Genomic DNA, 10757 nt, shown 5'->3' on the forward strand with positions numbered 1-10757 from the left:
AATTAAAAACCCGAGTTTGGCAGGGATTAGTCAGAAACACAATGAACAGACTTTATAATGTCTGATTATTGCACGCTACGTCTGGATATTCCAAATTATAATCCTAATCTCTTATATTTTATGAGAGATTAGTTTGCTGAAAAGTAAAAGGGCGATTGAGAATCACACGTTATATATAATATTCTACATGATTTTTTTTACTGTGTGTGTGTGTATATATATATATATAATTGTTTTTGCGTATATATTTATTTGCATATAAAAAAAATATAATAATAAAAAAACCCACCGATGAAGCGAGCGTCGCGCTTTGAGTGTGTCGCAGGATTTTAATGTCACACACTCGCGTCGTTAGCCTTTAGCCGCTCGGCTAATCGCCGGTCACCAACATCAATATGACGCTCACATTCTGTTATTAATCGGAAATTAAGAAACCAGTAGGGCTGGATGGGATAGACGGCGGGTCTTTACCTGGAGGTGAGAGGTTTGTTGTACTTACACTGAGATCTAATGGGTTTAAAAACCTAATCTAATCCGCATTAAAGCGCCGATGTTGTTAGCCTGCAGCAGACATCCGCGGCACAAACTAAACATTATCTGTATTTATCTGTATTTGCTCATTGATTCATTGCTGATTTGGGTGTGTTCATAATATATTAGTTCTCGGTAAATGTAGAGAATTGTATATTTGAATGAGCCTCACTAGCCATGTATTTAAATACACGCAAAGTTATTAAAACCAGCTCGCCCTACTTTAAATCTTGACAGTTACTTTGCTATTAGGGCTTTTAGTTGGAGCTGATATTTTTGGCTTTATCGATATCGTGTGTGTAGAGGGACACCGCCTTAGTGAGACACACATTGGCCTTGCTCCTCCAGCCACATGAACCAAGATGCCTCAGAACATCCTCAAGAGCACTCATTACATCGAGCTGGGCAGCTATCAGTACTGGCCCGTGCTCGTGCCCCGAGGAATCCGGCTGTACACCTACGAACAGATCCCAGTGTTCCTGAAGGAGAATCCCTACATCACGGATGGATACAGAGCGCACCTGCCGTCCAAACTGTGCCTCAAAAGGTGAGTCTCCTTCCCTGTCCGTGGTCCAGGTCGTGTCGCCCGTACGGCCCGCTCGTCATTTCTCGTGTCTCGCAGCATATTCATCCTGTCCAACGAGAGCGTGAACATCTGGAGCCATCTGCTCGGGTTCCTGCTGTTCTTCTCGCTGGGAGTGAATGACATGGCCACGGTCCTGCCGTCCGCGGGGGCTTCTCGAGAGGACTACGTCATTTACTCGATCGGACTGTTTTGTTTCCAGGTGATGTATAAGCCCTGGGCTACTTCTGTTTATGAGCTCAGACGATCACAGGAACGAATAAGCTCCGTGTGTTTCATGCTCAGGTCTGCATGCTGTGCTCCGTGGGCTATCACTTGTTTTGTTGTCATCGCTCGGAGAAGACGTGCCGCCGCTGGCTTGCTCTGGACTATGCTGGAATATCTGTGGGCATTTTGGGATGCTATGTGCCTGGAGTCTTCTATGCCTTCTACTGCAACAGTGTATGGATTTGTATCTTTTTATTGCATACGTTAAAACATTATTTTAATTGGTTTAATTAGCCAAATTTATTCTATTTATGTAAAAAACATATTATTGTGAAATGCCGTTACTATTTGAAAAGGCAGTTTTTTTAATGTGAATATGTTTTATAATGTGCTATAAAGATGCGTGTGGTGCCGCTTTCAGTTCTGGAGGCAGGTGTACCTGCTGACGGTGCTGGCTCTCATCCTGGCCGTGTTCGCGGCTCAGATTCATCCGCTCTACCTCACGCAGCAGTGGAAGAAGCTGCGCTCGGCCATGTTCTGCTCGGTGGCCGGGTACGGCATCATCCCGGCCTGCCACTGGGTCTGGCTCAACGGAGGATTCCACTCCGAAATCGTGAAGGTGCTGTATCCGCTGTGAGGAGGGAAACAGAAACGCGTCACTTCCAGCTCTTCTAGTACTGACCACTTCATCTGTTCGCAGGTGTTTTTTCCTCGAGTCATGGTCATGTATCTGATTGCCGCCTCGGCGTTCCTGTTCTACGTCAGTAAGATCCCAGAAAGATACTTTCCAGGTGACGTTTTCTATACTAAATTATTGTATTTTATTAAAGGAATTAGGAAGATATTTTGGAGAAAGTCTGTAACCAGACTGGTTCTGGCTCACCATTGACTCCCGTAGTTTTTTTTTTCCTATTATGAAATGTCAGGCCATCCAAGATGTAGAGGAGTGCTGAGCGTTAGATCCTCTGCAATAAATGGGTGCCGTCAGAAACAAATCCATCATAACGGCATTTTAGCTGCATGTCTTTTTCATCTTTCAGATGTAGCATGCAGAACCGGATTTTAAATGTAAAACATCTCAATAATGGTTTTGTTTCTTGCAAACATGCAGCATTGTACTTTACGAGATGTTAACAGTTGGACTCTCATTCCGACGGCACCCATTCACCGCAGAGCATCTGCTGGTGAGCAATGAAGCAATGCTAAATTTCTCCAAATCTGTTCTGATAAAGACTACATCTTGGACAGCCTGGCGGGGGAATACCAAGTATTCCTTTAAAAAAAAAAAAAAAAACAACCCAAAACCTTTACCCTTCTTTGAATGCCACATATTTTGGAAAAAATGCTAGATTTTAATTAGTTAAAAATGCTTAAATCCAGATAACCGGTTTAATTCTGGTTGCACGTTGCGCTTTAATCGTATCGAAATAATCGAATTGACCAGATGAGTCAGAAATCACATCGTCATAAACGTTAAGAGATTAACAGGAAGTTAAGTGCTGGGCGTCCGGTCAGAGGAGAACTGGTCTCAACTGAGTCTGGTTTCTCCCAAGGTTTTTTTTCTCCGTTCTGTATGGATCGGGTTTGGTTCCTCTGTCTTCTTTGTTGGGGACACTTAACTTCTAGTCATTATCGTCGAATTGCTTCCAGGGACCGTCTCTGCATTTAATAACAAACTGTTCACTCTCGTCATTATACATCCCTGTTATTATACTGTACAGTGCTTTGATGCAACCCGTGTTGTTAAAAGAGCTATAGAAATAAAAGTGATTGATCGTTAACCCTTCCTTTTCATGCGTGTCCCCGCAGGCCAGCTGAACTATCTCGGAGCCAGTCATCAGCTCTGGCATGTTCTGGTGGTGGTCATGTTCTACTGGTGGCATCAAACCGCCATCTACATCATGAAGTACAGACACAACCAGCCCTGCACGGACTACAGCAGTCATGGCTGAACGGTTATAGAATCACCTGTTCAACGTAGTCATTGGGGTTTTGTTTGGCATTATTTTAAGTTAGAATCAACTAAACTTTACCTCTCATTGGCCTTCGAACACCCTACTGTGGGGTAACGTGCATCGAAAATCACGTCTGGAGCAATCATAAATATTCTCTGCTGGATATCAAGTGTCTTTGTCTGTTACTTCATGTAGTTTGTTTTCTATCGAGCCTTTTTCTCATGGTACCATTGGGTTTGTGAAACTATACATATGACGCTATGACTTTTCTGGAATGTCCTTAATTGAAATGCTCTTAACTATCACTGTTCTCTGACTGATGAATACTACGGTAATACTGATTTTAGTGTTTGTTAAAGGGACTTGTTTTGAAGTATTAAACACATTTGAGTTCATGTGTAAAGCAGCACTGGAAAATGGGCATTTAAATGACCAAGAAAGCATTACTTTAGTAGTTTTTGTGAACAAATGGGTCAAAATCACTATACTTGCACTGAATTGATTATAAACATATATCAGGTTCTAGCCTACAAAATCTTTTGTGCGTTTCATCTCCTCCTTTTTAAACGTGTCTTGTTGCTCGTTTTTCTTTGAGTTGCCGCAAACGGCTTGTCTGAATATGAATTGTGAAACTGAATAAAAAAATCTTGTTTGTACTCGTTTTGCTGCTTGAAGTCGTGTTTTTTAATGCAGTGGTGTGTAGTGCTAACATACCGTTCACGCGCTTTCCCCGCGGCGACTGACGAACCGGAAGTCTCGCGCACACAGAAGCGGCTAACTTCCGTGTGGAAATATAAGCTTCATAAAGTAGTATTTCACACACTTAAGCACGCTCCATTTGTAAACGTTTCCGAATTATGGTTTTAAAGTTCGCCAAACGTCATATATGTGTTTGTTTCACTTCGCTACGAAGAAATGAATATCAGAATCGCATTCAGTAAACCAACGTGACTTATTATCTCAATATCCTAATCCTTCAGAACAACGAACGCTATATGCTACGTGAAAGTTGTGTCTTAATCCCTTAATGATACCATCATACGTGGAGTTTTGGCATAATAAAAGAGCTCAGTTGTCTTAATCATAAATCTGTTTTAATCCCAGTGATTTGTTGTTCTCTGGTGCATTAGGGGTTTTCCAGGCCATTGTTCATTTCCTGTCTGAAGACGAGGCCTAATTGAAAAGGGAGAATGTTGTTTAGAGGTCGTGTTTCTTTTAGTGCATGTTGTGAACAGTAATTAAGAAAATCTGTGAGTTTTCTCTTCTGCAGACTGTTTGTACACGTGCTTATCTTAATTTGTCTGATGAATTTCTATAAAAACCCACATCACTATTTAAACTGCATTTTTTTTATTGCATAAACATTTCTTTAGTTTTTCTCTTGCTTAATCTCCAAGTGTAATATTAGCACGGATGCAAGCAATATCTCACGAGAATGACTTTCCCACAAAATCATACGCCTCGGGGCCTCAAATCGTTTCACAATCTGCCGTTGACCTCACAGATGCTCCAGAGCAAATTAAAACCTCATCAGGGGTGTCTTTACTGGTGAAAGGAGTTAAGAATCTTTTGTTGTTGTCTTAAGCAGCATCTGCAAGCATCACTTTCTCGAGACAATCTGCATTGTCTTGGTGGATTAGATGTTAATAATCTCCACATGGGGATGACATTGTGTCTGAATTATGGCCAAATGTCATCCTAATTCTGCTTTCATATGTACTTATGAGTGAGTGACCAGGCAAAATGAGCAGCCTCTTAAATCTCTTAAAGAGATTTTAATCTTTTGACCCCTTTAGTACTAAACACATGTACTTCACTGACACCTCCTGGATCAGGGACAAACTACACAAAGACCTTAAAACTCAGAAAAAACAAGTGTTTATTCTTCAATAAGTGTCAGCTATTCATTCATCATGTAGACATAGCAATGCAGTTTCTGATACTAAAGATATATCTATGATTATAAACAATCACGTTAGTTCAAGAATACATTTGATACAGCTCTTCTGATACATTGATAGTATTTTAATTGTAATAAAGTTATACTTGGGCATTCTTTCACACTGTGATGTGTTCTTCTTCTTCTTCTCCAGATCCATTCATTTTCCATCTTCACCACAAATCTTCAGCAGGGTTTGGCGAAAATCCCCCGATGTTTCAGACTACAATAACAATACAAAATGGACATTATTCAAGTGACTACTGGCGTCAAACCCGGTGCCGCACTTGCTAAATGTTTACATATTTATGATTGAGAAATATACGTGTGATCCTTGTTAAAAGCGCTGTTTTTAGTGGGCTGGAGGGCGAACAGTATGGGAAGGGAGCAAACAAAGAAACGTGACAATGGCTGAAAGCAGCAGATCTGTGATTATAATGGGGATGTCAGGACGCGGTGCAAAGCGTGTTTGATGGTCCAACAGGGAATATGCAGGTCAAAAGAACGCTGCAGTACATTGTTAAACTCGCATTGTTTTCGGGTTTGGCTTTACGCTGAACTTCAGAGAAATGACTTTGGATGCTGTCATGCAGTCTACAGAATTCATGCCGAATGCTGCCTTGAATGCCTAATTCTCTGTTTTTGACAATGACTGGGATGCTTTCTGACTTTACTTTTAAGCGAACTGAAAATGCTATTCCGTGCATTTTACACAGAGAATGATGGGAAACGTTTGGTTACACAAAGCCATCACCTTTATCATTCATTATTCTTCACGAACAGCGCACAGAATTCATTCCTAAACTGTAAGTGGCTTTGGATAAAAGCGTCTGGCAAATGACTAAATGTATGCAAGCAAAACAACCCAAATAAAACTCAATTACCACAATATTCTCATTGTAAGTTTTTCACTGACGAGCTCCAACTCAGTGAAACAAAAAGAAAGTCGAGTCCCCCTCTGGATGTTACAACATTTTAGTGGCATTCATGTGCGCTCAATTTGAAAATAAGATGATAAACCCATGACTTGAATACAGCATTAGCCAAGAGAACATAAGCATGGGCTTACAGGGCGGGGCTAATCAGCAGGCCCGCCCACTGAGGATGTCAATCATTTCTTCTGCAAAACCTCATCACACTTTAATCAGAGCTCTTCAGATATTACTGAAGGCGAAGTTTAGATGCACTGGTGAATGTTTCTACAGCATATTTTTACAGTGTACACGTTCTCGTTTAATGCTTCTTACCTCAATGTCAGAGTATAAAGAAGTGCCAAAGAGCTTCTTATATTCTGCCTTGATGTCCTGCAGGTCGACCTCTGAGCGGCTCACCACGATTCTAGTCAAGGTCGATTCAGTGGTACCAGCACCCTGAAAAGGTTTCAAAAATAGTTATAGACTCACTGCAGGATCTCGCTACACTGTCCATAATCTTTGTGACAAAAAACACAGAAAGACGCTTCCGACCTTCATGCTTTTATGCAGAAGCTCCGCGAGGTATGCTGGGACGCTCTTCACACACTTCACTAAAGCAGAGGCATTTTGATTTCACGAGAACAAAATTAAGAATAAAACACACAATAATTGAAAATAATTTAAAAAACATCTTATAAATCACCTATAGCCACAAGAATATCTTCCAGTCTTCCGGACATCTCCCGTTCAATGCTTTCCTGGAGGGTCTTTCCGCTCAGACTCTTATACTCAACCAGAGCTGAGAGATAAAGATGGAAACATGATCATCGCTGATATATGCATGACTCCGTCACGTTCAGTTTTACAGCTCCTTCAGAATTATTACAAAACGGTATATAAAGTATATAAAGTAATCCAGCAGCTGTACTCTGTCTGAGCTGAGGAACGCTCCTGTGGCAGAGGACCTCGATAAACTTGCTCTCGTCTGTTCCCCACTTTTTCTCTCCTGCCTCGTACAAGATCTGTGCGGCGGGAAAAACACATGAAGAATGTTGCTAACCAAATCGTTTTGGCTCAGTATGAACAATAATATAATAGAGGTCAGTGGGATCTTCTGCGGGTTTGTGGAAATGATCTTTCATGACTGAATGAAGACATCCTGAGTCGATTCTGAATCATTGAAACGAAACGAGTGCCAAGCCATTTGGTTTTGACATCATCATGACACCTTAGCATATGCCCCGCCCACTTGTTGGCCTTTGAATGAAATTGACCACTAGGTGTTAAAAGCTCATAAACACCGCTTTCAATGAAATCCAGAGGGTTTGGGGAAATGAACTGAATGAATCGTTTGGGAGTCGTTAAACAAATAAGGCAAAAATAAAAGCACATTATAAGAAAATCTTTTTTGACCTTGCATGCATGCCAACCTGTTGTTGGGGACTTGAAAAATATGAACCTTACATAATAGGGCACTTTAATGTCCTGCAAAAGACATCTTTTTTGTGTTTTAAAAATGTTTTCCAAACTGTGTTTTTTATTAGTCCTGAATCACTGCACTACACCTATAATAAGACCTTTTGGGACTATTTAGACTGGTTCTGGTAGATACCGCTGCGGAGGAGCACAGTATCTGCGTGATTCGTCATAGACATAAACAGAGAGAAGTAGATCCGGCTACATTGTTCCTCCGCCAGACGCGGTTCTGTTTCTTAACCGCTAGCGCACCTAAAGTTATGGACGGCGGCTTTAATCTGACATAAATTACATCATTATTCCTTTTCACATCAGCAGCCAATGAGCTACTATTATATTATACTACAATCTTCCAATACTCAGTGTTTTATGCAGCACTTAAAGCAAAACCCCTCCACCTTCCCCAGCTCCACCTGTACTATGGGTTAGTTTCACGTTAAGTATTGGCAGCAGCATTAGCATTAGTCAATTCTATTAACCGAGTTTGGTTGTACTTATGTGTATAAGCCTGATAAAAGTTCAGCAATAGTGACTTCACTTCACCTTGGCGTCCTCTTTAGCTTTTGCCACGTCCACGTTCGTACTTTCAGCCCTCTTACCCTTTCAGATAGAAAGACAAATGGTAAGTGAAACAGCTGCCTTGCTCATTTGAATTCATTTAAATATGATGCAGGACCAAAAAAAACTGATTTGACTGAACCTCGGCGAGGATCAGCAAGGTCTTTTCAAAGTCCCCGGACACCTCCGATTTCAGGTCGTGAACTAGAGCTCTCCCGGTTTCTGGAAAAAGCACAACACTTAAATGAGACCCGAAGTCAAAGCACCATAAAATAATTCTAAAGCGTGACGTAAAAAAAACACGAACCAGCCAAATACGCATCACACATAGCCTTGATCTGATGGTTCGAGCGTGATGCAAAAAGTTCTATCAAAACGCTTTCGTTTGTACCGGCACCCTGTGATCAAACTCAGTCTGTTAACAAACAGGCTCAAACTGTTGATCTAAACTATTAACAGTCAGAAAGAAAAGGTGCTGTGTACTTTTATAGCCCGTGTGAACTCTTGGCAGTCAAACCTAGCAGGAGGAGCGATCAGGGCCACCAAAATATCCTCAAAATCTCCACGTGTGTCCCCTTCCAAGTCATCGCAAAGAGTCTGAGACGGAAAACGCAAGCATGCTTTTAAATAGCAGACATCATTCAAGGGTTAGTTCAGCGTATATGGTGTTTTACCCTCCCGGTGGCGTCCTGATAGGCTTTACAGATCAGCTGGCGCTGGGCATTGCTTCTTTGAGTCAGAATGTCAACAAGAGTCTTTTCGGTAGTGCCTGAGGAATTAGAAACGCAAACACATAAAGCCAGCACATAGAAGACAGCAGGATTTCAACATCTCAGCAGGACGAGTTCACTAAAAGTCCACACCCAGACACAGAACGTGACTCACCAATGCCTTCCATAGCTTTCCGTAAAGCAGCAGCATCCTCGCCTGGATTAAAACCCGGCTTCTCCTTAATAGTGCCGCGTGCTGCAGACTTTGTGAATAATGCTTATGTGTAAACCTGTTCAACTTACTATAAGAAATGCATAACTGTACTAAAAAACGCAATCACAATCTTACATTTACAGTCAAAGAGGAGGGGGAGTCCAGGAGAAGATCCAAATCATCCTGGAAAAAGTACAGAGAGAGCGGTATCTTCAGTAAACACCTCCATCAGAGCAAGACATGATCCTACAGAGGAAATCAACTGACCCATACAGAAGACATGCCTGCTGTCCTGGGAGGGCTTCACTTCTGTAAGCAGATATTAGTTAGTCACACTGGACACAAATACAAACAGTTGGTCGCCAACAAAAGTTAAGCAGCATTTTAAGCAATGCCTTTATCGAAATACGGCCGATCCCGAGATGCCATATCGCCAAGTTTATCGTCTGTGCGCTTTCTTACGAGACTCTCAGAACGCGCTAACATCACTCCCGCGGAACTGGCGTCTTTTACGGGACGCATACTTGGCAACACACGCCGTGAGAAACAAGACGTCGAGCCGGCTTTAACGCGGGTTTCTACAGAGAGAGGAGCGAAACGTTCAACCTTTACCTTCGACGAAGCGTGTCTTTCGCCGCTGGTCTCTGAGGCTACACCCAAACACCACAAAACACCACAGAGGATATGAGATCATGAGCTCGCGCTTCTACATCACTCGTGGCCTCTGCGTTGCATTTGCATATTAAAACAAATGCATTTACTTATTATAGCATATGCCCTATTGTTATTATGATTGCAAAGACGGCAGATAATGACGTTGGACGTATTCTTTTTCGGCTGGTATAAATAAAGCGCTTTCAGAAACTACAGCAAACACTTCTGTGGAGATGAGATCATTAGACCCGGTCTTAATGGACTGCAGTTTGGGACACACGAAGTTGAATGAGTCGTGGGAGCTGTATATTGATGCTAAAACGAGCCAGAAAGCTCATATCCGGAAAGTGATCCTCACTAAAATCAAACAACACTTCATCATTTCCTGTGCAAAATAAGGACGTTGAGGGATGGTATATTACGCTCGGGTCTTCTGCCAGAACCAGCAGCTGTAAAATGAAAATATGAAACGTCAAAAATAAATACATGAGCTATATGAGCTCACCGACCGGGCCTGTTTTGATCAGTGCATCCTTTTAACGAGCATTTAATGAAGCCTTGGATCTTGGTGGGAAGAAACACACATTCATGTAAAGTAATAGGAAGTAATATGTGACCTACGGCTTTATTGTGCTCACGTTCGACTATAAAACTAGTCCTTTCTTGTTCAGTTAAGCTCACCAGAGACAGACTACAAGAAAAGATTCTCCTCTTTCTGTATCCTACAGCAAGTGAAGGAGATAGATGGAAACCATCCCATGCAGAAGAAACATCTACATCCTCACTCCAGACCAGAGACTGAAGCATCTGATAGATACAGAGATCACTGACGCCACGGAAAAATATGAGGGAGCAATGAAAAGGAGTTCTTAACAAATGCAAACCGTTATGATGTTCATGAGGAGCACAGCTCGGTTCAATTGAATGGTCAATGAATACAATTTTTAATAAACACTTTCTCACAGTGAAAATGTAAATAATTTTTGTTTTACAATAAAAGAGCCTGATGCATTTTT

General features: G+C 41.6%; 2 protein-coding genes across 4 annotated transcripts; one reads left to right on the forward strand and one right to left on the reverse strand.

The window, feature by feature from the left end:
• The first annotated feature begins 316 nt into the window (after window positions 1–316).
• Window positions 317–3937, forward strand: paqr3b (progestin and adipoQ receptor family member IIIb). Of its 3 annotated transcripts, none has more exons than XM_043250148.1 (7): window positions 317–477; window positions 835–1078; window positions 1154–1316; window positions 1400–1555; window positions 1743–1940; window positions 2022–2112; window positions 3131–3937. In XM_043250148.1, the coding sequence occupies exons 2-7, from the start codon at window positions 894–896 to the stop codon at window positions 3271–3273; spliced, it is 936 nt and encodes a 311-aa protein (XP_043106083.1). In that variant the 5' UTR covers window positions 317–477; window positions 835–893; the 3' UTR covers window positions 3274–3937. The 3 variants fall into 3 exon arrangements, with proteins under 3 accessions (XP_043106083.1, XP_043106085.1, XP_043106084.1); XM_043250150.1 differs by having other exon boundaries at window positions 1721–1940; window positions 3131–3266; XM_043250149.1 differs by having other exon boundaries at window positions 328–477; window positions 880–1078.
• Window positions 3938–5138: 1201 nt separating this feature from the next.
• Window positions 5139–10260, reverse strand: anxa3b (annexin A3b). The gene is made up of 14 exons (XM_043249905.1): window positions 9700–10260; window positions 9355–9396; window positions 9223–9270; window positions 9049–9136; window positions 8838–8932; window positions 8647–8760; window positions 8471–8561; window positions 8306–8385; window positions 8149–8205; window positions 7058–7151; window positions 6833–6928; window positions 6682–6740; window positions 6463–6585; window positions 5139–5438 (listed from the first exon to the last, which is right to left on the reverse strand). Exons 2-14 carry the CDS (start codon window positions 9367–9369, stop codon window positions 5376–5378), a joined length of 1023 nt encoding a protein of 340 aa, XP_043105840.1. The 5' UTR covers window positions 9370–9396; window positions 9700–10260; the 3' UTR covers window positions 5139–5375.
• Window positions 10261–10757: the final 497 nt, after the last annotated feature.

This window comes from Puntigrus tetrazona, chromosome 10 (genome assembly GCF_018831695.1).
Source record: "Puntigrus tetrazona isolate hp1 chromosome 10, ASM1883169v1, whole genome shotgun sequence".
NCBI classification, from domain to species: Eukaryota; Metazoa; Chordata; class Actinopteri; order Cypriniformes; family Cyprinidae; genus Puntigrus; species Puntigrus tetrazona.